The sequence below is a fragment of the Zalophus californianus genome, chromosome 3, assembly GCF_009762305.2.
Source record: "Zalophus californianus isolate mZalCal1 chromosome 3, mZalCal1.pri.v2, whole genome shotgun sequence".
NCBI classification, from domain to species: domain Eukaryota; kingdom Metazoa; phylum Chordata; class Mammalia; order Carnivora; family Otariidae; genus Zalophus; species Zalophus californianus.
The window spans coordinates 56,761,993-56,789,301 of record NC_045597.1 but is presented as its reverse complement, the minus strand read 5'-3'; the positions used below and the strand labels follow the sequence as shown (position 1 = coordinate 56,789,301).

Below are 27,309 nucleotides of genomic sequence, written 5' to 3'. Positions count from 1 at the left end.
ATATACTCTAGTATTAACAAGGGAAAAACCTATGTAAAGTTGTACTGTGTAAAAATACATAGGAATGTCTCAAATTTGAAAAGTTTAACAGTTCCCTATAAGATGGGATTACCAGTGATCTTCCCCAACCTCTTCATACTGCCCAAAGTTTCTTTGATAAACGTGTATCACTTTGATAAACAGATAAACATTCCAAAATTAAAAAAAAAACCCTAGAGTAATGTTTTATCAAATTGGGAGAGAGAAATGGCAAGGAAACTGGAGGCTTCCTCCTCGACCTCATTTCAATGTGAGGAACGCTTCCTCTCCCCTGGGCCTGTTTTTTAAACCTCTTTTCCTGGTCTTGATCTGTCTTAGCTAGCATTTAAACTGGTCCCCGTAAGGCTCAGTTTATCAAGTTTTATCCCACAAATGCTTTCTTTTGTATCTCTAAATCCTAAGAATTGCCCAAGACCTTTAAAAAAAAAAAAAACTCTAGAAACTTCAGTCGGTCAGCTCTGCTGGGATGCCCTCTGTACAATGACAAGGACACAAGCCCAACAGTTGAACTTGACCGTGGCTTGCCCTCTGTCTTACCTGATATGAGCTTGAGCAAGTTGCTTATCCCTACTTCTCTCTGAATGTCAGTGTTAGCCTCTAGGTCTCTTCCAGGTTTTATGTCTTTTGTCTCCAGTCACCAGGAAAAGAATTAAAAATTTGGGGGAAGAGACTTATTGGTCAGTTGAGTAAGGTGGCTGCTTTTGAACCAATAAACAATAGCCACGTGGACAATGTCAGGCAAGGACCACAAAAACCTCTTGGTAGAAGAGGCAGGGTCCGTTCCTGATGTATGTGGTATTAAGTATAGGTGTCCACAAGTCCTTCCCTGGTAGCGTTTTGGCAAGAAGTTTTGAAATACTGCATGCAAAGTTCATTAATTCTTCTAAGTGGCATCTTTTTAGTGCCTATTGACAAGCACTGTTCCAGGCAATGGGGAATTGACAGAGAACAAAATACACAAGTAGCCTTGTTTTAATGGGGTTTATAGTTCAGAAAAACACTTGACCCACAGTAGCCACTCAATGACTATTGACCATTAAGATGGCCCATTAGCGTGTGGGTGTGAGGAGTGAAGGTAGTGGCTGGGAGTGGAACCCTGCTTTACACGCCTGCCCCACACACGAGTACCAGCTCCAAAAAGAACTCCCTGAGTTCATACATCCCGTGAGACCAGGCTCAACTGGATCTGGTCTCTGTTAGCTGACCTCCGGGAGGTTAGATAACCAGCCCCAATGGGGTCATTGCTGCCCGGATCTTTCGGACTCCCCCAGGAAGAAATGGGAAACCCCCAATGCAACCGTTGGCCAGAACTCGGTCTCTGGGACAGTCCCTTGCTGCAGCCAATGCCATATAGCTGAACCGCACAGATGTCCCCAGTGCCAAGTGTGCCCCCCCGCCATGTCCCCCACCAGTGCTCTGCGCCTGTGGCCTCCCCTTCGCTTGCCCTTCACACGTTCCCCAGGTGCTCCAGCCAACTTACAGTGCAAGCAAAGTCTCTGTGAGTGCTAGACTTGTGCAACATGTAGTAGACTAAGATACCCAAAAATTCGAGGTTCGGCCCAGGAACAGCATTCCCCATCGGAACACTGTTGGCCATGCATTGGTTTTCTCAACTCGGTAGGAACGGATCTTAAATGGAGAGGCCCTGACCCTGATCTCTGTTTACTTAGGCTGTTGGTCTCGTGTGTTGTGTTTTCACTTGAATTCCTCCAAGCAGCTTCTCTTCTACCAGAGGTAGGCTGCACATGTGGGAAAAACCCCAGCCTAGATTCATGGGAGGCGTAATCATGGCGGCCACTTCGCTCTCTGCAGGTCAGATCCCACGGCGGGCAGCTGAGGAGAAAGGACCAGATCCTGTGGTTCTCCAACACACACCACACAGCCTTCAGGCTTCCTCAGTGACATCTTCTGGAGCTGCCACCCAAGGGACAGGTGAAGGTCCTGAGTCTACACTCCCTCTCCCCCTCACCACAGCAACTCTGCTTATAACTGCTGTATGTTCTGTGCTTCCAGGGAAGATTTTAGTTTGGAAAAAAAAAATGGTTGGAAAATATATATATTACAGGACGCACACACACACACATATATATATACACTAGATAATTGCTACAGACTATTTCAGCAACGACACCCTAGGATTTCTTCTGTGACTATGGTCAACCTTCATATCAGATGGGTAAGTCAGGCAGAAGATGGTTTGTACAAATTCAAAGTTTTAATGGCTGTTAAATAATAAAAGAAAGGATATTTGCGCTGTGTACATTCTGTCCACTTCCGGTACTCTCAGCTGACCATGCCCGTTTTATTGCACATATAAACAGTGTACAAGGATCTTGAAGACGTTACTTAGCCATACACCGACTGCATTTAAAAGGGGAAAAAAAAGCCATTGCACAAAATATTGAAGTCATTTGTATTATACAGCCAACTTTAAGAAAAATACTGAAGATTAGTATCAAAAGAAATATTTTAATTTGGGGGGGAAAATCTCTCAGAACAAGGATTACAGAGCTTCATGTTTGCCATATATACACGTAAAAAAAAATATTTCAGGACCCTGCGTTCTGAATGCCCGTCAAGGTGCGGCAATCTGCATTCTTATTTCCATATCGACCTTGGCATGTTGTTGACCTTGAATAGGCTCTTTGCCCAAAACGCCTTTCTCTTTTACATCATGACGCTATTTGACAGAACAGGTATTTGTGCAGTACAGGAACATATTAAAATATATCTTATGTTAGGTTAAAGTGCACAGTACATCTGACAGGAAATAACTGCTAGCTGCCAATCCAAATGACCGTTTCCAGTAACCGCCCCTATCTCGCCCCCGGCACAGGGCAGCCGTGGCATTGACTGACGGGCGTCTGTGTTCAGTGCCTCCCATCCTCGCGGCGCCCACCCGGGTATCTGTCTCCCGACACTTACAACGGCTTCTCATGGAAGTGAGGCTGCAGTCGACCTTCTCGAGACTTTGGAAGACGAACGAGCGGGCTATCTGTAACTGCGGGGCCAATGCCCACGCGTGGAAGTGTGTCTGTGACGCCTTACGTGAGTCCCTCAAGCCAGCACAGGTCCCTTTCCTTTGCTGGCTCTTCTTAGCCTTGTTTTGACTGAACTTCCTCCTTCCTAGGCTACTCCGTCTCCCAACAGCCCTTCCCGAGCCCGTTCCTGAGCCTGTGTTGGTGTAATGGGTGGCTGCCCCCCCAGTGGGGGACTCATTCCCGTGGTTTCACAGCAGAGGCCGTGAATTCTGCAGCGTTTTAGGGAAGCCGCCGACTAAATTACAATGAAACGAGCATGTCTGCCTCTCGGAATCATTTTCTCTTTTAAGACAGGCTGGCAGTTGTGAGAAGGGCTGGTCCTGATCCAGGTCCTATGTGCCGTGTGCCATTCTTGCTCACTCAGTCAAAGCTGTCCTTACAAAAGCTTTGTCGTCAAACAATAGACTTTTTCTTATCTCTACTTACCTAGACCATTTCCTTATTATCTACCTTTGGTGCTAGACTTTCTTTCATTAGCCAAGTTACAGTGCAAAATTATACTTCAAGACACATGACGCTAACACTTACGAGTTCTTTGTGTTAAAACGTGAATGTTTTGTGCATAGCAAAATAAGTCTGAATCCAAAAAAATAATTGTTCACATTTCATCTTCAAGTTTAATATGCCTTTTTTTTTCTTCATCACAGCTATTTACAAATAACTTTGGGGTGCTCTCTTGATTTCAGTCGGTTTGTTATGTGAGAGGACAACAGGGCTGCTGGAATGTAGGAAACTGGATGGAATGCAGAAATATAAATAAAACCATGTTCCATAAACCTAAGTGTAAATAATGCCTCCCCAGAAAACAGTTCTTGTCACAGAAGCACCTGTTTTTGGCTTAAATTTTTTTTTTTTTTGCTGAGTCACATACACCAGAATACATGATTACTGAGACCTAGAACTACTGCACACCAAAGAGGATAGAAAATAATTCAATATTTATAATATTAAAATAAAGTGTTTAACCACAAAAAAGCAGTAATAAAATAGTTTCCTAATTTACAATTTGCATCCAAAGGATGAATAACAACTCACTAATAAATAATATTTATATAAATATTTTGTATGTCGAAAATAGTTTTTTAAAAGGCAATGGTCTCAAGAAACGTCTTGAAAAATTTGGTGGTGAGAAACCTGATTGTGTCCCCCTCCCCCCACTAAATACACAAGAAGTTTGGTTTGAATAAAACAAATGCATCTTGTTGCAAAACGGTTGTGCTTGGTGTGTTGGTAATGGCAGTAGGTGAGCGTGGAAGGGATGAAGGAGGTTGTAAAAGGCATTGATGTGCTGCTCAGGTCTTCGCTGGCAGCTCCCTCACTGGCTTTAAGGTAAGTATCTCTCCTATCTTAACAATGGAAGTCAGTTCTGGAAGGCGGACAATCTTCCCTTCTGTCCTCCCTTCGATGCAACCAGAGCCAGGGAACTGACAGGCAGTGAGTGGGAGGGCAGGAGGAGCAGGTGCTGAGAGCAGAGTCCAGGACTTCGGACGAGAGGAGAGTCTGAACCGACCCCAAGGAGAGGAGCTGGTTTCATGTGAACAGAGTCTTCGTTACCGTTACATCTAGTAACGCTTGAACGGTAATGCCCACTTTGACCAGGCCTTTCTCTTCAAGGATGTGATGGGGTAGACACAGTTTTTCCTAAAAGGAAGAAGAACACAGCGTCAATTTTTAGATGACCGAAAACATAATCATAAAATCTTAGAGGACACCACTGACAGGAGTTCAGTTGAGCTCTGACATGTGCCTGTCTGATCACCTCAGACTGTGCTCCCTCCCTTGCTTTCCACCCGCTAGCAAAGATCTTTTCTGTGTTTGCAGAGAAAAATACCAATTTTTCACAAGTGAGGGCTGTTCCAGAAAGTCTCTCAAGCATCTTAGAATATGCACTAGATCTAAACAGTTAAAAAAAAAAAAAGCTTTATTCTAAATAATTGAGCTACATAGACAGGGGGAAACCAAACACCAAGAATATATTAGATTACATTCTTATAAAGTAAAATGCACATAGCCTCTCACACATTCCAAAGGAACTAGGACACTCATTTATACAGACCATGCACCGTTCTACTGACCATAAACCTTGATTTTATTTGCTGTGATCTCTGAAATGGAGGTATGCTGGTGGACTTGGTATCCTTTCTTCATGGTTTACGAACGGCCTTGTAAATAAGTAATTTTAACCACAGCCTTCAACAGTCTCCCTTTTAGGACTCTGTCATAAAACGGTCAAAGACACAAATGTCCTGTTACTTTCTCAGGTTGAATTTTTGCTCTTGGGAAATGGCCGGTACGTACAAGTCAAGGAAAACAATCAGCGCAAATCACTCCTTATGTGGAGAACCTTGCATGCTCAACCAAACAGTTTACAAAAGAACACAATAAAATAATTTCACACCTTTGTCATTTGGCTCTGGGAATGAGGGGAATCTCGTTGCAGAACATGTCTCCTTGGCTAGGGAAAGACTCCGCAGCAAACACTCCCTCTTGTCTACCGGATCCTGGTATGTTCTCCACAAGCCCAGTGACGGCTGTTTTCAAGGACAGTTTAAAGGGGATGTGGCCACACCCCAGGTGGTGGACGCAGTGTTTACCATGAGGCCAATGAGGGTCTTGGACATTTCTGCTTCATCTCATGGGACTCTTGCTTGAGGAACCAGATCTTCCTGCTTCCTCAAGTGCAGAGCTCTCCAGAAATTACCACAGACACAGGCGTTCTGCTCTTAGAAAGATCTTCGAAGGACATGCCATGACATCTCCAGTAAGTTGTTCCACCATCTGAAAATGTCATTTTCCTACACGCTCTCGATCACCTTATTACCCCTATCCCACCTCCTTCCCTAACTTGTGGTAAATGCAGAGTATCTCAGACTCTGTGTCCGGCACCAGGTCTTAAGAAATGGCCCCACGTCAACGTAGGACAACGGATTCTTTAGAACACAATTTTAACCGTTATTTCCCATGTCTGCTCTGTACCATAATAAGATGATCTTGCCAATGGCATAGTCGGTGGGCATTCAGGTTTATGTTGCTTGCCAATTTTTTTTTAAAGATTTTATTTATTTGAGAGAGAGAGAGAATGAGAGAGAGCACGAGAGGAAAGAGGGTCAGAGGGAGAAGCAGACTCCCCACTGAGCAGGGAGCCCGATGCGGGACTCGATCCCGGGACCCCAGGATCATGACCTGAGCCGAAGGCAGTCGCTTAACCAACTGAGCCACCCAGGCGCCCTATGTTGCTTGCCAATTTAGTAGGCACATGTCAACCTGAGAAAGAATGGGGGGCTCTGTGCCAGGTGGGCACAAAGCCAGGATGGGCCACAGCCAGATGTCAGGGTAGATCCTTTCCTGATGCCACCTTCCACGGGCTTGTGAAAGCACCTCAATCTGGCATTTCATTGCTAAGGCTGGTTCCACAGGAGCAGGGGTATGTTTACCCCATTCTTATGATCTCCACATCACCCAGGTTGACATCGGGCTTCGCAGGAAATTACAAATGGCCACTATTATGGTTAAGCTCCTGGTACGAGACATTACTTGGGGAAAAAAAAAAAGGTCTTGTATTTACACCATATGCTAAAATCAATTTGAAATGAATTAAAGAGTTAAATGGACATCTCTCCTAATAAAACAGAGATGAAGAGTAAGCATTTTCTCCTATAAATAAATGGAGAATTTTCTAAGTTAAAAACTGTTACAAAATTCACAACAGATAAAAACAATTGAATTGCCTTAAAGTTTAAAGCTTCCATGTGTCAAAAAAACCCCAAATTGGGGCGCCTGGGTGGCTCAGTCAGTTAAGCGTCTGCCTTGGGCTCAGGTCATGATCCCAGGGTCCTGGGATCAAGCCCTGCATTGGGCTCCCTGCTCAGCGGGGAGCCTGCTTCTCCCTCTGCCTGCCACTCCCCCTGCTTGTGCTCTCTCTCTCTGTCAAATAAATAAATAAAATCTTTAAAAAAAAACAAATTAACTAAAAGATAAACAACAAACTCTAACAAAAGTATTTGCATCAAATTACAAAGAGTTTTATATGACACGTTGGTTTAATAAATCATTGAGAAAAGCAGTAAGGGATCAAAAGAACACTGGGTGAGGAACACAAATAGAAATCTTAAAAGGATGCACACACCCAAAGCATTCTGAAAGACACTTTGCTTCTTGACCGCAATGTTTACTTATATTTAGTCCTAAATGTTCCTGAATTCAAGTACAAATATTTCCACAGGGTCTAAACTCTGTGTACAACATGGCTTTTATGGGGCTACGTGCCCTAAACTAAGTCTTGCTTGAGATGCAACATGGCCCCATTAATGGCTGCGCCAGTCCCGGTGAGGAGTGCTGGAGGCCATGGTTGGGAGGGGGGCTCCACAGAGACAGGGAGGGGAAAGTACTGAGGTTTCAACCTCCCACTGATAGGACTTCTGGAGACAACACAGACTCACAGACTGAGCTAGCTTAAGGTCATCCTCTCTCCCAGCCCTTTAGTTTTCCAACTGGCATTTCTCACCTTCCTGGTCTCCTCACTTCTAAACCAGGTGCAGAGTCCAAGAGTCTTGCTTCCACCCTCACAGCCGGCAATGAGAAGTACACGGAAGACATAAAAAGCTACTTCTCACTTCCTTCCCACCTTTCTCCTTTCATTCAGATGCCCTGAAGAAACCCAGAAGTGCCCTCAGATTACGTGGATGGGGTCGGAGGTGCCTACAAAGACTGGTCTAAGGTAACAGAAACATAAAAACACAGCAGTTCTGGTTATCACAGGACTGGGATGAAACTTGATAGGAATGATGAGCTGAGGCGCTGGTTGACAGGCCGAGCGAGGGGAGCCTGCCGGAAATGAAGAGGGTAGCAAGGATGGCCAGAAGGCCATCTCCCACCGCACTAGTCGGGCCACTGCATAGGCCGGGGGGCATTGGGAAGGGTCCTGGAAGTGACCCAGAAATTGGGATAGGGAAGGAACTTCTGTACATTCCATAACTGGATCAGAAGTGACAGAGAAGGGCCACCCCGTAAACCTGGATAAAAGGGACTTAAAGCAGAGATACTGTACATTCACACTGACTTTAAATGCATTTAAATTTACTTCCTTTTAGAGGAGCCTAGCGGCTTTCCTTGAGAATGGGGCACCACTGTTGTGTTTCCTTTTAAAGCACAGGGCAGAGTCATAAAGGAGTATCTTCCATAAATACCATGCTTCCGAACCCCTCTGAAGAACTCGTGCTTTGTGTTGCTTCTCCAATGGTGGAATCAGTAAGGTTCCCTCACATGCCGTTCATTTTTTTCCCTGCCTATGTTTACATCTTGAGGTAGAATAGTTTATCTGCAGCTACATGATGGGCTATGTGAGGAAAAAAAAATCTGGGCTATTAAGAGTGAAAAAGCGTGTTTTATGTAAATTTTGAAAGGAAAATGGGTCAAGAGCATGGTTTTTAAACTTATTTGGGCTTCACTTAAAAAAAAAAAAATGTTCTTGGGTGCCTGGGTGGCTCAGTTGGTTGAGCGACTGCCTTGGGCTCAGGTCATGATCCTGGAGTCCCGGGATCGAGTCCCACATCGGGCTCCCTGCTCAGCGGGGAGTCTGCTTCTCCCTCTGACCCTCTTCCCTCTCGTGCTCTTTATCTCTCATTCTCTCGCTCTCAAATAAATAAATAAAATCTTTAAAAAAAATGTTCTTTAAACCCAGTTATTTCACTTGATTTGCTAGCTTCAGGGAAGAGATCGACTTTGTGACCAGTGCTAAAGGTTCCATGCTAGTATGGCTTGTGCCGGCCGCTGTGCCGTATTCTTGCTGGAGATGAACCCTAGCACCGGAGCCCATCCTTCCTTGTCAGTCGTGACCCAAAGATGTCATCGTTCCTAGTTATTTGTCACCACGTAATTGGTGTTGATTGGAAACTTTCCCTGAAATGGGGCAGAACTGCTTGGTTGCTTCCAGGTAACTTAAGCATAATAATATAAATAAAGTAATAGTTGGGGGGAAAAAAAAAGAGCTGGTCACCCAACTCTTTTTAGAGCCACAGCAAACAGGGCTGGAAAAGGCAGGCAAGCCATAAACACTAAACGCTAACTCAGAAAGATCTCCGGGCCCCTCCTACATGCTCGGTGCCAATGCTACAGATCTCCACTGCTTATTTCTCTAGAACAACTATGTAAGGCAGATATAATACCTCTCTTTTACAGATGACAAAACTGAGATGTAGAGAGCTTAAGTAACTTCGTTAAAGTCCCACAGCTGGTAGGTACTGGAAGCAGGATTTGAACATGCTTCTCTTCTCCTAGCCGGGGCTCTTTCCACAACATCATGCTGTTGCCCATAAATTTTACCTTCATCCGTAGGTGGGTATGTTGCACCTGTGCCCCTGGGACAGGAAGAGGCCTCTAGACCCCCGGAGTCCTAGCCTGGGAAGCCCCAGCAAGTTCAAGATCAGGTGCGGGGGGGACACAGAACCCTCAATTTGGGGACAGGCGTTAGCTCGGCGACTTGGCTTGTTGGGCTTCTCTTCAGGGAGAGCAACAGACATCTCATCCCAGAGGAGGACGCCTTGCAGGAGCATCGCTGCCTGACTCTCCTCCTTCTATAGTTCCTTGTGCTCCCAAACAGCCACGCGCCTCCTTCCAGGACCAGCTGCTAGACTAAGAAGTCGTTTATGTCTGCATAGTTCATATGGTCCAGCCTGTTTCTCAAATGCACGTTCCTGGCGCTGAAGTGACTGCACTTAAAGCAGAACTGTCTGCATGATTTTCACGTGAGAGAGCTTCAAGTTCTGCCACCTGAGCATTCTGAGGGGCGGTCTCCTCCTGTGTAAAGTGGAGACCACGTCACACTCCTACAGACCAAGATGGTGTCCTCTCGCTCTCCGTGGGAGTCTCTGCCTTCCAGCCCTGCCACCGTCCAGGGCTTCCTCCCTTGGGAATACGTCATTCTCTACAAGTATCTGCCCCCTTTCGCACGTCCCTAACCTGCACCCTCCTCCCCTGGCTATTCCTACACACCTTTCAGGTCTCCGTGTAAACATCACAGTTCCAGAAAGGCTTCGCAGACTCCCCGTTCCCCATCAGGGTCCGGTCCCCTGCCGTGTGCTTTGCAGAATCTTGTGTCACCCTGAATCGCATCTTATTTGTCCACTAGGTCAGGGGTCCAAAACCCACTGCCTGCGGGCCAAGTCAGTCCACAGCCTGTTTTTGTAAATAAACTTTTACTGGAACACAGCCGTGTCCATTCACTGATGAGTCATCGATGGCTGCTTTCAGGCTGCAACAGCAGAACAGAGTAGTTGTAACGTAGACTGCATAGCCCACAAAGCCTACGATATTTATAATCTGGCACTCGACAGAAAAATGTTGCTGACTCCTGGTCTAGACTGCAAGATTTCTGAAGACAGGGTCATGTATCCCCAAGGGCTACCACAGAGGCTTACTCAAAGAGCGCTCATTCCATATTTGAGGAATGAATAAGTGAACACAAGCACAAAGAAAATCACACTGAAAAGCCAAGGAACGGACTCTGATAGTCTCAAAGAAGAAAAAAAGTGCACATTCTACATACAACTGATTGTTTATTGAGAACTAATTTCAAAACCTGAAGCCTAACTTTAAACCCAAATCTCCTGAAATGAAATGGTATTAAAATATTTTTCATTTACTCCAAAACCACTTCAGGCTCCTGAAATTTTAATCCACTGTCCAGTACTTTACCCTGTAAGGTGAAACAGCCTTTGTCCTTAGGATGTCTTGTCCTTATAGAGCAGCATGGATTTTAGAGAGGTAACCCTAGCTGCCATGCACTGAATTTAATTTCTTACTCACAAAAAAATGGTATCGGGGTATCAAGTCCCTTTTTTTTTTTTTAAACCTATTCTCACTGAGGAAATTCCTACTCAGTTGTCTTACTTTTGAGTTCTCCACCAGCCCGATTCCATAAGTGTCTTGCCCCGAAGAGTGAGCCACATGTGACTCACAAAGCCGTAAATAGAGGGAATGAGCAGACACATTAGCTATGACATACTGTGGAAATCCTGATGATGAGTGGTGAGCTGCCACCAACTGGAGGACCTGGAGAAAGAGAACCTTTTCTTTCACATAGATCTTTCTATCTCAAAGAGAGAACATAAATAAACAATTGGTTCCTTTTATCAGGCACTGCAAGTACTGGGAAAATGGTCTGTCTTGTGTGAGGAAGGAGATTGAAGATGCACATATAAATCACACAACAAAGTCCCTGCCCACCTCTCAGACGACAAGCATGTCAGGCTGTAATGGCAGGCCTCATGTGGGCATATGAGTTGGTGTGTGGGTACCTCGGGGAAGAACCACGGAGAGGCTTAATATTCTGAATAGAAATGAACAGCCTGACAATGGGCAAGACAGTTCATTCCAAGTTTTGCCTAAAGGCCTAAATTAATTGTGTTCTGCTAGTTACCATGCCACTTGATAAAAAAAGAAAAAAAACAAACAAACCATCCCACAGATCCCAAGAGGAGCGTCACGTTAGGTTACAGATACATTAATGACATGAGAAATGAAAGTGCATCCAAAGAATCCTTTGATGCCAGAACTGAAATACGAACATAGCCTGAGAATGATGTCAAGTCAGCACTGAAAATTAAATCTGATCTCACATGATTGCTCTACTCAGTTTTTATTGATAAAATTTTCTTTCAAGTGCCACCCTGTAAGTCATCTCTCTTCTTCCCTTTTGCCCCCGCCCCCACTCCTCCCAAAGAAGAAAAAAAAGAAACCCAAACAGTGATGATTAAGGGAAGCCTCAGTGTACTGCAGAGCCGGATGGAGATGCAGAGGGCTGCTCCGGGTGGGCACAAATCAGTGCATCGATGGGCTGATAAAAACCTGGAATAATCACCCGAAATGTGTTTATTATGGCTCAGGGTGCTCATTCGACTTTGCACAAAGGGCTTTTATTGTGTCACAGATTGAAGGGTACAAGATAGCCCCAAAAGCAGTTCAGTACATCTGCGGGTTATTTATACACAACCGAGGTTAATTAGGTAACTTCCACATACCCTGTATTTCACCAATCAACACAACATCAGGAGGGAAAAGCTCAGGTAACTCAAGGTATTTTCATGTAAAGAATGTTTCCTGTTAGAAAATCTAATTCAGCAACAAAGAATATTTATAAATATACTCTTCTAACCATGTGGGTTTTGCATATTTTCAAGTCCCCTGGATTCATGGAAGCATTCAGAAAAATAAAATTATCTTCTTAGTAGCCATCGATGTAGACTCTTCACAACTCAGTAAATTAGAAATTTATCTTAAGGAAATTAACATCATCATCTCCCAAATTTAAGAAATAGTATTTGGCCACCAGATGTAAAGTGAAGCCTAGGGGAAGCTGTCTGAACTGTGGAGGAGGGCATTCTCATAGTATGAAAAGACATCCCAGAACCAGAAATATCTTGGCCTAGACAGGATTCTAATGGGTTTTTTTTTTCTTTTAGTTACAAACTCATCACATTGCTCCAAAAGCAGATATAGTTAACATATAATCTTGTAAGCTCGCTTAAGGATAGAAGCAGCTTGCTAATGTCACTGGAAATCAAAGGTTAAATGGAAATTTCAGGCCATTAGGGAAACTACATTCTTCTAAAACAAGAGCAATCTTATTGTTGGCTTCTCCCATAGTAACCCAAGTATTAGGACCAAGAATGTTCCATGACTCATGGCTTTATTTGAAAGCAAATACAGTCAAATTCATCACATTCTTGACCTGCAGTTATGACGTGATGTAGCAAAAAAGGAAAACGACCCGTTCCATTATTTAAAAATAGAAATCCCTTCTGGAAAATGCTTTTCTAGGAGCTCAGAATAGACCTAACATGGAGCAAAAAGTAAAAATATGCGGAAAGTGATGTGCAAGCGAATCCTCCAGGTGGCACTCTAACAGCAATGGACGCTTCTTCCCCAGCTGCCCAGCTAGGTCTCATGCAGCAAGGCAGAGGGGCTCCCTCAGGGTAGGGGTGGGCGGCAACCCTCCCTGGTGCCCCTCACCGCTCCCATGGCAGGAAACAGGGAGGAATCCAACTGCATGGCCAGCAAAGCAGTCATTTGCCGATGGTATTTTTCAAGTTGGTCAATAATGGTATTATTAAAGACTTTTATAGGCCAAATTGGGAGCCAAATGCCAATTTTCTGTCTCCTCTGCAAAGTGGCCCTTCTACACCTCAATTACCGAGTCCTGAATTAGGATCCGACACTGACCCAAAGGAAAGATTTCCACATCCTAAATCCCCTCTGCTCCTGTTCTGGAATCTTCTTCCACTCTACCAAGGGCAACAAAGCTCCCTGGGAGAGAGAGAAGAACTGCATAGCACTGCTGCTAGCACTATGTGAATGAGAAAGCATGAGGTTTGGACACACTTGTTGCCATTTTTTCAGTAAGGGAGAGAAATTATTTGTGCTTTGGGAAAAATCTGACTCATAATGTCCGGCTTCAAAACTCCAGAGATTACTAAAGAGATGACGGGGATGGAAGTTGGCCAGGCAAAGGCTCAAATGGAGGAAGGACCCTGCGATAGATCAGGGTGACACAGCAGAGTGTTTGGATGCACATGCAGATGTTATGCGGACAGAGCATTCCAGTGGTAAGTGACATAGATTAGCACTATAAAGAGAATATGGACAAGACAGAAGCTTATAAGGTCCCTGGAGCGGAGGGCAGAGGTTGGTTGTGGGGGTTTCTCCCCAAGTGCCAGGAGAGTGTCAACAGTCTTTCGAACGTGACGAAAGTCCGACTGCAGGATGTCATACGAAGAGCAGAGGTCGGCCTATTCCGTGGGCAGCCATTAGAACAGAAAGAGACAGTGCATACAATTAAAAATACACGCATTTCTGGTTACTAGCAAATGGCAAGAGTAACCCCTTATTTCAAGCAGGTAAAAACCCACTCCACCATCAAAGATTTTTTTTTGATCCATTACAAAAGAAAAGTAGCATACCCAACATGTTTTTTGCAAACAGTGCAAAAAAATCCTCCAAGCACAATGCCACTACTAAGGAATAGTGCGTTCTGCAATTACTAGGCCATTCCGTCATCGAAACAGTTTTAATGTTTAAGTGGAATCACGTGCTCACCAGTGGCATAAAAACAAGAGATTTCGGCTAGGGACGTTCAGGACCTAACCTTACCTAAGGGAAGAATATAAACTTCCAAGCTGAATCCCCACCTGTCCTCACCATTCTCAATGTATTCTTCAGCCTGGTTTATGAAGACTGAATGAATATCAAGGATTCCTCTCTGAAAGGTAATACGTACACCTAATTTTTGTTTGTTTGTTTGTTTTAGGGTTACTGGTAAACTCTGGGGAATGCTGCTTTTAAGTATGTTCCTACATGTGTCAGAAAGTACATTAAATTTCGTGGTTTTGCAGCCACACATAGACCAAAGTCTAGAGGAGGCTTCTCAGATGTGCAGTGAGCATAAAAGTACATGGGGCTGTTATGTAAATTTCTTCACCACTAAACAGGTACAGTGGGGCACAGCTCTTCTGAGTGCCTCTGAATATCTGTTGCTATCAGGAAGCAAACCTTTTCCTGATTCACTGTGTTCCTGAACTGGAAATGACCACAGCTTAACATTAACAGTGGTTATAACTGCCATGTCAACAGGAAAGAGAAGTAGTTTTGTGTCCAGATTAAACAAGGATTGAAAATACTTATATTTCATAAATGCAGCTTTATTTCAAAATTGGCAAAGTATTTAAAATATATGTAATATATATTTTATAACATACTTTGCTACAGTTTTACCCTTTGTTTTAGCCTCATTGCTAAGCAGATGCAAATCTCAGAGCCACTCAAAGATTCTAAGATAGAGATGCTGTCTTACTTGTATCCTCTGAAGTTAGCCTGATGCCCTCAGATAAATAGGAATACTACAACAGCAAGTGGGATGAATAAGGTTAGAAACAGTCAGCTCTTATTTTGGTTTATGAAGGTAGAGAAGCTGCTGTTAAGGAAAGGCTTTTTAAAGATATCAAGTCATATCTAGTCAGATCACGAATCTTTTCTCAGTGGATTTGGAGGAATCAAACTACCACTGTTATTTTCCTAAGAATTAAAACAGCTACACAGAGATTTGATTTCACTGGGAGAGAGACGCTGGTCAAGGACTAAGCGGATGGGGAAACATCTAAGGAAAGAAGTTTTTATTGCAATAAGAATTTTCTATTGCAATGTTGTGCTTTAACCAGTGAAATCTGAGCAAAGCAGACATAAGACAGAAGGCATCCACAAACTGAAATGTGATTTTCACAAAAGTGGGTATTTCCATGTTAAAAGCAAATCATTCTACCTCCAGTGTATGTTTTAATACACTTCCCGGTGCCCTATGGAAAATGTCTGGTCTGCTCCCCAGCAACACGGTCAAAGAACTTGAATCGGATTGTCCTTGAGGTGTTCTTCCAGCAGCATATTTCTCACACAGGTAGCCAACACAAACCTTTCTTCTCCCCCTGGAATTAATTTCATGATGCCACAGATTCTGGGCTTAATTCAGATTAAAGTGGGTAGGGCCTAGACTCACAGCTCATGGTGGTTGGTTTAAACTAAAGCGTGATCTCTAAAGGAAAAGGCATGGGTCTAAGATCATCTGGTAGGCAAAAACTGGAATCACCATAACGTGGGGAGTGCGGGCTGCTGGGGCCCTCTCAGACCCACGCCCCATTCGAGCAGCCCCTGCAGGGGGTGCTGGGATAAGAACCAGGGTTGACTCTGCTGGGAGAAAGGAATGTTCTGACCCTCGTGCCTACCAAACTAAAGTCGTAATGAGAGGGACTTAGGAATTACACATTTCTTATCTTAAAATTAAAACAGGAAAATGCTAAAAAGGAAGAAAATTTAAAGAGGCAAAATTTCCCTCTGTATTACAGAGCCTTAGTAATGACTGCAAGACATTTGAAAAACACAGTTAATACACTCAGAGTCCTCAGAGGCAAGTGTGGATGCTAATTATCACTATAGAGAACAGAAATCACAATTGCCAGAGGTTAACTGATTCTCTTAGAGTCAACACAAGAATGTGTGACTAAGCTTACTACTAAAGATTGGTCCAGCTTCCCTGAATACTATGGACACAAACAGAAATGTAGACAGATCAGGCAAAAGGTCTGGTTTATAAATGTTCTGAGTGTCACACAGTCTAAATTCTAGGAGATTTAGAATGTATTCAGTTTATTTAAATATAATTTTAATTTTTAAGGTCAACATACTTACAAAGTATTTTTTTAAATCTAAGATAACAAAGCTCATGAATGTTGATAGTCATGCTGAATATTTAAAGTGCTGATGGACAAGGTATAATTTGGTGGGGGTGGATTGAGGTAACGAAGGGTTTCAAGAATTTTCTCCAAATATATGAGAACTAATCATCAATTTTAAGATCTTACAGAGTAACTGTTATATCAGTAAGCTACTTTATCTAGAATTGTAATTAAAGATGCTGCTTTTAAAATGTTTATTCTTGGGACGCCTGGGTGGCTCAGTCGGTTAAGCGTTTGCCTTCAGCTCAGGTCATGATCCCGGGGTCTTGGGACCGAGTCCCGCATCTGGCTCCCCGCTCGGCGGGAAGCCTGCTTCTCCCCTTGGCCTGCCGCTCCCCCTGCTTGTGCACTCTCTCTCTCTGACAAATAAATAAATAAAATCTTTAAAAAAGAATAAAAAATAAAAGGTTTATTCTCAACAATACACATATGAAAGGCTGTCAGACTGCTGACCACAGACGACCCTGCCAGCAGGAGACACATGGTGGGAAAGGAATCTTACATTCTCAGTGGTAAACTCATACTACCTGTTAAGAAATGTACCTGATTTTACACACTAGAGACTGACTCTTTTTAATAAATTATGAATTTAAAAACTGCTGTTAATAAAGTAGCAAATGTGTCAGTCTGCACCTCTGGTCATTCAACCTCAAGACTAATCAATATAAGTAGAAAATAAAATTTTGTAATAATAATCTCATCCCATCCCCCAAAATTATTTATTACTTATGATTTAAATTGACGCTAAAGTTACTGATTAGGGGGAAAAAGAGAGGCTTAAAGCTCAAAGAGAAAGAACTCATTTCTCCTGTTCTCAAGATTAAAGCAACAACAAAAAAGAGCAGCTTCGATTTATAGAATGTGTCGACTAAAAAAAAATTCAGATTAGTTACAAATTTCCTAAACCCTCACTTAAAGCAGGGAAATTACTACTGTTACTTTCAGATACTGTACACCTCATTACAAAACAAACAAACAAAAAACCCCAACAAAAGCAAATATGAAAGGTATTGAAAAGAAGACTCAGCCATAATGTCAACACGACCCACTTATATCAACATGATCTTTGTTAGAATCCGAATGTTCTCTAGGATTTTATGTTTAACTCCATTTGGCTGATGCAGAAGCTGAGGGATCCCCTCCAGTCCCACAAGCCCCTGGTCTCTGTGCTGTCCAGGCAGGCGAGTGGGGGCCCAACGTGTCCACCACTCAGGGGAGCTGCTGCCCCAGATCCTCTTCTCTATTTTCCCTCTGCAAACAGAAATGACTATGAAGGGCTGGGCATTTCGTCTAAGTTCCCTCCTCCTCTAAAGAGAGCAAGTCTCTTAAATAAAGGACCTTGCTCCTTACAGAGGTCTGAGGCCACGGCTACTTATATAAAACAGAGTAGAAAAATTTCCCTGGTGAACCAAAAAATATCTATTTTCTAATACTTTTAATGCTTCATAAATCAGAAGTTTCTTTTGACCTGCGGCAACACTTATTAATAAGAGCCCCAAACTGCCCTAAATTTGAATCAATTTGGAAACCCCCAATAGCCAACCATGAATCTTCTACAACAAGTTTACAGGCCAAGAAAAGAAGCCTCAGTATGTCCATTAGTAGCCTCATGAGTCCAAGGGTTAACCGAAGTCAGATTCTTGGGTGACACAAAGAATGTATCCTCAAGAATTTGAAAGCCCACCAAGGGTAGGCCTGTCTTCAGGATCAAGTTGATGCTGGGGCACTCAGTCGTTAAGCGTCTGCCTTCGGCTCAGGTCGTGATCCCAGAGTCCCGGGATCTAGTCCCGCATCGGGCCCCCTGCTCCGTGGGAAGGCTGCTTCTCCCTCTCCCACTCCCCCTGCTTGTGTTCTCTCTTGCTGTGTCTCTATCAAATAAATAAAATCTTTAAAAAAAATTTTTTTTAAAAATTAAAAAAAAAGATCAAGTTGATGCTTGCACCAGAAGTCAAAGATAGCTTGCACAGTCTGACGACTGGCATCATTACCACACGGAGCTCTGGGTGGTGCGGTCACCATCACCCAATCCCTAGATTTTCCAAGGCACCATGATGCACCTGCGGTTACACCTTCAACTGCTAAGCAGCCCCCCCGCCCCCCCCCCAAGAAGGGGAAGCAATTATGGAGCTGCAGGATACAGATGAGCTTTCATGGACTCCTACAGCTCAGAGAAATCATAGGGGTCTGATGATTTCCAAACTATGTTTAGCAATAGGATACATTTTCCCCCAAAGAAAATGTTAGCTGGAAATCCAATATATGCTATAGACAAAGGAGAAACTGCTCTGGCAGATTCAAGGGGGCAAGAATGATCTGCAGTCTCCCCACTGCAGTCTCCCCACTTGGCTTTCCCTTACCTCCCGGGCTGGCCACTGGAAAGACTCGAGGGCTCTGAAGATGATTTGAATTTACTGCTCAAGTCCAACACCTGCAATCTGCAGAGTGGGGAGCTCGGTCACAGAGAGCCAGGTTCAAACGCCAGCTCTGCAGCTAACCAGCTGTGAACGTGAGCTTAGGAAATTGTTTAACCTCTCTGGACTTTACTTTCCTCAGGGCATGGCAATAAAATATTTACCTCCAACCCTCCATGGTAAGCATTCAAGATGATGCATGGATAAGAAGTCCTCAATAAAAGGTTAACCGCTGCTAATTTTAAGGAGTTAGCCTCAGGGCACAGAACTAGTTAACAGCACAAGTAGGGATAATTGACCCCAAACCTTGTGCATTCCCTCCCTCTGCTCACAGATCCCCTTCACCCACTCAATCTTCTCCTTCCAGGTTATGTTCATTTTGGTTGTGTCCCTTTAGTGGAGGAACTGGTCCCCAAACCAAAACCAAAACCCCAACGCACCCGGATTGGGGAGCAGGAAGGAAAATTACCTGCACTGAAATAACTATTGGAATATCCAATGTCATCCCCTCCACTGAGAAAGAAACTTGCCGGCGAGTGCTACTTCTGGTTCATTTTTAAGGACCTTTCCTTGGCATTCTCATTAGTGAGCCTCTACCTCATCCCAAATCCTTCTCAGTTAATAGCAAGGAATTCTCCTGTCACCCTAACAGAATTTCTGCAGGTCCCCATCACTAACGTCTTTCTGTGATGTCATCTTCTTTCCCTCAGTAGCAGCTGCTGTTCCAAATCCTGTCTGTTCCCCCGACTGAGGAGCCAAGGGGATAGATCCAGGCTCACCCAAACGTCACAAATAACGCACAGAGGTCTGGAGTGGCCTTAACCTGTCTACATACGCTAACCTGCAGCAAATACGCAGACCACAGCCAGGTCGAAGAAGGCACATTTACAGGTAAGCCACACCAGAACCTCTCTACCCAAGCGCAGAGTAAAATGCTTCATGAACCTTGACCGACCCGGCGGCACAGAGCTGGGATTGTGTCCACGGGGACTTCTAAAGAAAATATATTAAACTGTAACAATTTGAACAATTTTAAAATTACTTCCATCCCTTCAGATTCTTTTATATGTAAAAACTCAGCTAAGTCAGCAACCACATTCCACGCATAGGAACCTGACAAAATTATATAAGCTGCCAAGACTGACTTTGCCTGGCGTTTCGAACGGTGATTCTATTACGAAGGACACCGAAGGCAGGGCTTAGAGCACAGCTGTGACTTTTCAGTCTCTACAGGATGATTCATCACTGTCAATTAGTATGGGCTTATAAAATACAGAATTCAAGATCTCTGTGACTTATGAGTGTATGTGAGTAGATAAGCAATGGATGGAGAAGAAAGCAGGAAAAAGCTTATACATTGGGGAATTAACTATGTGACTGGGAAATATGAGGTGTGATGCAATTAAGAAAATGTAATGGATACAGGTTCTCTTTTTTTTTTAGGTATGAGCCTTTTCAAATGTCTGATCACAAATGGAGAATTTCGGCACTTAGGCTTGTGATATAATTATTTTTAATGTAAATAATTAATTGTAGTGTGCCACATATACATTAAAACATCAACGCCCTTCAGAAGTGAAAGAAGTGTATCTAAGGCGAAGGGAGTCATTTCACTCCTCCCCTAACTTCCTATCACATGCCCAGATGAAAAGATTTCCTCATTTCCCGTCATGTATTCGTGCATTCTGAGATGAAAGCAAGCTCCCTTGTGCGTCCAGGAAGATCTGCCAATTGCCTTCCAACGGCATTTCTAGTTTTCCACTAGAATACTCCTTCCTCACTTTTAACACGTCTCGTTAAGAAGTTCAGTTGCTAACTAACCAACAGACTTTTTCTAGTAGCCAAAAGCTTAATGTACCTCTAGTCCCTGGTAAAATGCTATTGGATTACCCAACAGGTTGGATGTGTATGTACACACACACACACACACACACACACACACACACACACACACACGCATGCACACAACCACACATGCACCATTATACACGATGCAAACTTGAAAGTCACCTCCAATCTTAAAAAATTTTCAAAAATAGCCTAAGTAATATATTTTACTAAGCAGAGTTGAATGGGATACTGGCAAGAAAGATTATTTATTCCTTGTAACTCAATCTTCTCAGAAATTATGAACTGATTAGTGCAAGGGGGCACATTGCTAGGGGCATATTTCAGAAATTATGATACATTTTTCTCTGCATATTATGGTAATTTAATTTCCTTTTCCCTACTTTAAAAGAAAATTGTAATTACCAATCTTTACTCACAACACTTGGTTTAGGGCATTTCCATTTCATTTTGTATCACCATAAGCCAAAAAAATTTTCTGATGAGTTTAAAAAATATCACAGGGGATTAGGTCATAACTCACCAGTACTTTCTCTAGCACAGGCACAAATAATTTATCTTCTGAAACTTGGTATGATAGTTTTGATTCACACATGGAAATCTTATTAGCCCATGATGGAGTCCAATTATTAAAAATAGTATGTGTATAGGAATTAAGTATTTGAAGCCAACAATGTATATGCAATATTAAAACATACACATGTAATATAGACACACACATTAACATTGTTGAAAGACATCTGGATTGATCACAAAGACATTTAGTCCATTATATAAATATTACACTCTTTTTAAACATGAATTTATAAGCTCTTCTTTGTTGATACAGTTCTGACGTAATGATGCTTTAATAATTCTCTCCTTGTCCTCAGATAAGATTAAAAATTGCATCACTAACCCCTTACTTTTGAAACTTAACAAGCTAAAAGATAGGAAGGGAGGGAGGGAGGAAGGAAGCAAGGAAGGAGGAAGGAAGGGAGGAAGGAAGGAGGAAGGAAGGAGGAAGGAAGGAAAAAGAGGAAGACAGGAGGGAGGGAGAATAAGCCTTTCTCAATTCCAATACTTAACTCCTATCACTGAGTAGAATTACGTTACAATATAATTCTTTCACATACTCATAAACAGTATTTCATGACAGAGTTTGTAGCTACTTTATCTCTGGCATATTAGAAAACATAGAAGAAAAATTTTAAAAATGTAATTTCTGGCCATTTCTGTTTATCACAATGATGATAAACTTCTCAACTTACCCCCAAATTCTGAGTGGACTGGCCTTTGTCTCCTGAAGAAATAATTTTGTTACTAATAGCAAAATCCTTTAAAAGCCCCAAATTAGCTATCAGGCTGAGGCTGAGGCTGGGACTTAGCTTGGGAGAAAGAAAAAGTAGCCAAGTATAGTTGGGCTGGCTACAGGGAATGCCAATTGGGTCTACAGCAGACTAATGGGGAAAATGGAACTGCAAACAGAGAACAAATTATAAAGCAACATACAAACATTGTTATTATTATTGGTAATGATTAATTATAATAATAACAATAATTATAATATTTTCAACATTGACTCTTTTGATCCACATACCCAAAATGCAACTATTCGGAATGAAAATCAACAAATTAGTAGTCAACTACAGGTCTGCTTTGCTTAAGAGCTGTGGATAAGGAAAACCAACAGCTCCAAAATTCTACCCTACGGAACCTGCTAGAAGGTTCACTGGAGCCACAGTAATTTCTGTTCTTGGAGTAGGGAATCAAGCCAACTACATGTTTTTCTCCAGGTTGAAATTTTGCATTTATTTCAAAACCTTAAGGAAATTATATTCCCTTTTCCCTCAGTATTGACCCTACCACTTTAAGCCATTTTAATTTCACTGCAAAGGAATTTAAACTAAAATTTTGTATTAACTTATTTCATATTATTCCTCAAGAAAGACTGAGACTAAAAAGGATGTGCAAAGCTGTACATCCATTCAGTGGGTTTGAACACATATATTAAATGAAATCTGCACCAAAACATAGTTATTGGGACTAAGTTTGACGTTACCTCTGGTACTCCTAATTTTCGGCATGCTTCCAAAAAGTTTTCCACATTTCTTCTGCATTTGGCCATGCTAAGTTTGGGCTATAAATACAAATATGCAGAAATAATGTATTATTAAAAGAGAAATAATTTTAATAACAGGTTAAATTTTAAACTCTCTAAATGCCACAACTAATACATGTTCGTTGGAGGGAAAAATACATAAGCAAAGAGAAGACAATAAATGTCATCTAGAAACATCCACCTCGAGATAAAAATTATTAAGATTTTGGATTATATTCTTCCAGACATTGTATATGTGTGTGTGCGTATGTGTGTGTAAAGATGTAAGTAAATAGGGCACCTGGCTGGCTCAGTTGGTAGAGCGTGCAACTCTTGATCTTGGGGTTATGGGTTCGAGCTCCACGTTGGGTGCAGAGATTACTTAAAGTCTTAAAAAAAGATGTACATAGGGCGCCTGGGTGGCTCAGTTGGTTAAGTGACTGCCTTCGGCTCAAGTCATGATCCTGGAGTCCCGGGATCGAGTCCCACGTCGGTCTCCCTGCTCAGTGGGGAGTCTGCTTATCCCTCTGACCCTCTTTTCCCTCTCGTGCTCTCTCTCATTCTCTCTCTCTCAAATAAATAAATAAAATCTTTAAAAAAAAGATGTACATAAACACATGTACAACACTGATGTTTATATAAGCAGAATTTCTGCATGTGTGCATACATGTGTATATGTACGTGTATACGTGCAAATTTCTACATACGTATATATGTGTATGTGTATGTATACATACACACATGCATACTGACAGTTTTTATGGGATCATACTCTTGTGTAATCTGCTCTCATTCATCTAAAAATACACCATAAGCATCCCCTGTTGCCATCAGCAAATATATTTCTATATGAAGGTTTAAATTCAGCAGGCCAATTAATTTCCTTCCCACCAAAGTGAAGGGTTTAACAACAAAGAGGCAACATAGAGGTAAATGGCATAAAAATGGTGGGATGTTTAGGACCCAGTCAACGGCCACTCACAGTTGAGCTGACTGTAGTTACAGATCACCTCTGAGGTGTGGGATGGAAAGCAGGTACATTGGATTCACACATTTTAATTTTTATATAATAGGTTTAAAAGCTTTACTGTTAAATTTTAATATTTCCCTCCTCCCTTAAAAAGGGAGCAAGTATGACTGACTCCAACAGTCTAGGTGTAGAAGCAATGTTTTATAAAGACTGATTTTGGCCTGTGAACAGCAAGTGACCATGAAGTGACTCTTATTCTAGATGGTCTACCCCAGTCATCACAAAAATCTGCATTTGCACATTATTTATTTTTTAAAAAGGGACTCCTTCTATCCCTATCTCCTCACCCCCAGCCCCCAGAAAGAATGAAAGCCTGCTGATGTGGAACAATTTAGTTTGGAAGCTAAACAGACAATTCTCCACCTTGGCTAGAGAGGAAATGGTTCCCCTCAACGTGAGACTTGCAAAAGTGGGGCAAGGAGCTGCTTGGGTGGTTTGGCCCTTTCCTGGCATGTGTTAGGACAAGACCACATTGACCCCATGCAAAGGGAAGGATGGGCAGAGGTAATGTGACAGGGGGATACCAGAAGTACGGATGCTAGCCCAGCTGTCGGGGCACCCAGAGGCATTTCATCATTCTGAGACCCTAGCATTTGTCTCTCCAATCCTCTGGGCCCATCATCTTGCTTCATGTACTTATTATTTAGGTGGGAGGAAGGGGTCTGTTCTGAAACTCCAAAGATGCCCAACACCATTCACAATATTTAGGTTAGCCCCAAGTGAGGTGAGTTTCAAGCTACACAAAGAGAATTTCCCATCTTTGGAAGTGGGCGGGAGGGCCCCATTCTACGATTGATGCCTGGGTCTAGGGTAGAAAAGTACTTGCCACAAATAGGTTCAACCCCACCATCGGCTGAAGAGTCAAAATGACACCAGCCTGGCATTAAAAAAAATGGACAGTATTAGTTTTGTGAATGAAAAATTAAAATGCTTAATGCTGACAACAACATGGGTAGAAAAAGCATCCACTGCCGCTGGTGTAGCTACAATGGTGCAAACGGAGTGTTTACTGGGTGTCAGATACTCCGCTAGGGGCTACGTGTGCACGTGTGGAAGCGAAACACACAATCCTTATGGGCGCTCAGCTCCAGTCTCGTTGGAACTATTGATACGTTCAAGGAGATTACAGTGTAGTATGGTATAGGCCTTACTTGTGAGATGACCATCAGGAGAAAAAAAAAAAAGCAAAGAACAGAATCTAACTTCGTTCCAAGGGGTCAAGAGTGGCGTGGCTCCCGTAGACACTGAAGCAGAGGAGAAACAGGAGCCTGAGCGGCTGCAAGGTGAAATTTAGAGAGAGGGTAGAGAGTGACCTTCCAGATTAGAGAGCACAGCCCGGGCAAACAGTCGACAATGACACACGGCCCAGGACAGCAAGCCGTACTGCTCAGAGGGGCTCTGAGATGCTCACTCAAGAATGTCTGCTAAGTGGACATTTGGAAACAGCCTGTATTTCCAAAAAAGGAAAACTCTGATATGATAACATAAGGTACAATATCTGACAGTTATTAAAATGGGCATTTATTGAAGAATTTTAATGGCATGAGGAAATATCTAGGTTTTGATCAATTTTAAAAACTACTAAATGGTATATGTGAGGAGCTCATAATTCAGAAACAACTTAAACGTAGAAAGGATGCTAGTAGTTCGTAGAGAAACCAAAATGTTAACAGTGGTGGTCTTTGGCTTATGGAATAAAGGCTGCTTTTTTTTCCTTCTGCATTTCTGTATTTTCTCTAGTTGGGCATTATTTCCCATTATTTTTTCAATTAAAAAAATTATTTAGAAAAGAAAATAGGGGCTCCTGGGTGGCTCATTCGGTTAAGCATCTGACTTCAGCTCAGGTCATGATCTCAAGGTCCTGGGATCGAGCCCTGCATCGGGCTCCTTGCTCAGTGGGGAGTCTGCTTCTCCCTCTCCCTCTGCCTCTCCCCTCTGCTTACGCCTTACGCTTTCTCTGTCTCTGTCTCAAATAAGTAAGTAAAATCTTTAAAAATAAATAAATAAAAAAGAAAATAGGTTGACAACCAAAAGATTTCTAGAAGAACGCAGCATGTTTCCTGAAGGCTTAATAAAAACTAATGATGTAATGTATGGTGATTAACATAACATAATAAAAAATATATATAAACACTTACATACATGATTCATATTCACTATGATTAATATAATTGTAAATTCAAATTGGAAGCTATGAGGAGTCATGGTTTCTCTCTTATAATTTGGAAAGAATTATGAAATGAGAATTTGGCACATGGCTCAGACAACTTTACAGCAGTTTGGACCTTATTTGTAGGAAACAATGGAAAGTTTCATACTGGATTACAGGATAGAATTTGCTGCCCAAACTAAGGCAAGCTAGAGATGGATTTGAAAGAGAAGACAAACTGATCTCCCCCCCATAATTTTTTTTTAAAGATTTTATTTATTTATTTGAGAGAGAGAGATACTGAGAGACAGCAAGAGCAGGGCGCAGGGGCAGAGGGAGAGGGAGAAGCAGACTCCCTGCTGAGTAGGGAGCCCAATGTGGGACTTGATCCCAGGACCCTGGGATCATGACCTGAGCCCAAGGAAGACTATTTACCCACTGAGCCGCCCAGGCGCCCCTCCCCTCTGATTTCTGAGGCAAAAGTGGTACAACTTTTCAGAGGAAGAATATGTTCCACAATATAGAAAGGAAACTGACAGTTGGAACGTGATCCTCAGTTAATCTCTCCTGCTGCCAAGAGAAAAGAAAGCATAAAAAATACCATTGTGATCTCCTTAATGCCCATCACCCAATGTGATAAGCACTGGGTGTTATGCGCAACTGATGAATTACTGAACCCCACATCTGAAAACGTCAGCTATTGAATGTAAATTTAAAAAGAAAAGAGAAAAAAAGATAAGGCCATCGTGAGGCTTTCCTGGGGGTGAGGGAGGTAGAAAAATGCTCATTATGTGATATTTTATGAGCATTGTGCCTTGACATTAGGGCTCTGAATTTTGAAAATCTGTTCTATAGACAAATGATAACAACGGCTTACATTTGTGCATGTGTCATAGGCAGTAGCCTTATTTTATCCTCACAGGAATACTTCCATGATAGAGAACAAATCGAGGTGAAAAGAGGTTAAATACTTGCCTGCAGTCATATGGCTGACAAGTAGATGTGGAGTTTGAACCCAAACCCTGCGTTCTTAGCCCCTAAACTCTTCTGCCGCTCCTAAGAACAGCAAAGAGTGTGGACAGAAATTCTTCTTTCTCCTCCGCTTGCCTGAACCTGACCTCGGCTCCAAAGACAAGCTGTGCCCTGATTCCCCCACCCTCATCTGAATGACCATAAAAGTGACCCCGTAGCTCTGTGACCTACAGGCAGCGGCTCCCACTGCCAGCTTCATCTCCCCTACAGCAGACATGAGGAGTTTCAGGCTATTAGCCGAGTCTCAGCGATCAGCCTGTCTCACTGCTGCCCCAGTATCTTGTGTACCCCAAGCAAAGTGGGGCCTAATGCCCGGCTGACCAACCTCTGGCTTGACGGGTTATTTAAAATGCCATTTTACAGAGAACCACATCTTTCCAGAGTCATCCTAAAATCCTCAGG

General features: G+C 42.7%; 1 protein-coding gene across 6 annotated transcripts in view; it reads right to left on the bottom strand.

Annotated features, from left to right (window-relative positions):
• Positions 1-2,238: 2,238 nt before the first annotated feature.
• Positions 2,239-27,309, bottom strand: part of LRCH1 (leucine rich repeats and calponin homology domain containing 1) — a 199,518-nt gene continuing 174,447 nt past the window's right edge. For 2 of the 6 annotated variants that reach the window (XM_027588829.2, XM_027588830.2), the window contains exons 19-20: positions 22,658-22,735; positions 2,239-4,721 (exon numbers count right to left, since the gene is read on the bottom strand). In XM_027588829.2, coding sequence (XP_027444630.2) covers positions 4,611-4,721; positions 22,658-22,735 — 189 coding nt within the window. In that variant the 3' untranslated portion in view covers positions 2,239-4,610. Of the gene's footprint in view, positions 4,722-6,989; positions 13,865-22,657; positions 22,736-27,309 lie in introns of those variants that run through there. The other 4 variants (XM_027588831.2, XM_027588832.2, XM_027588833.2 and 1 more) reach the window with 2 other exon arrangements.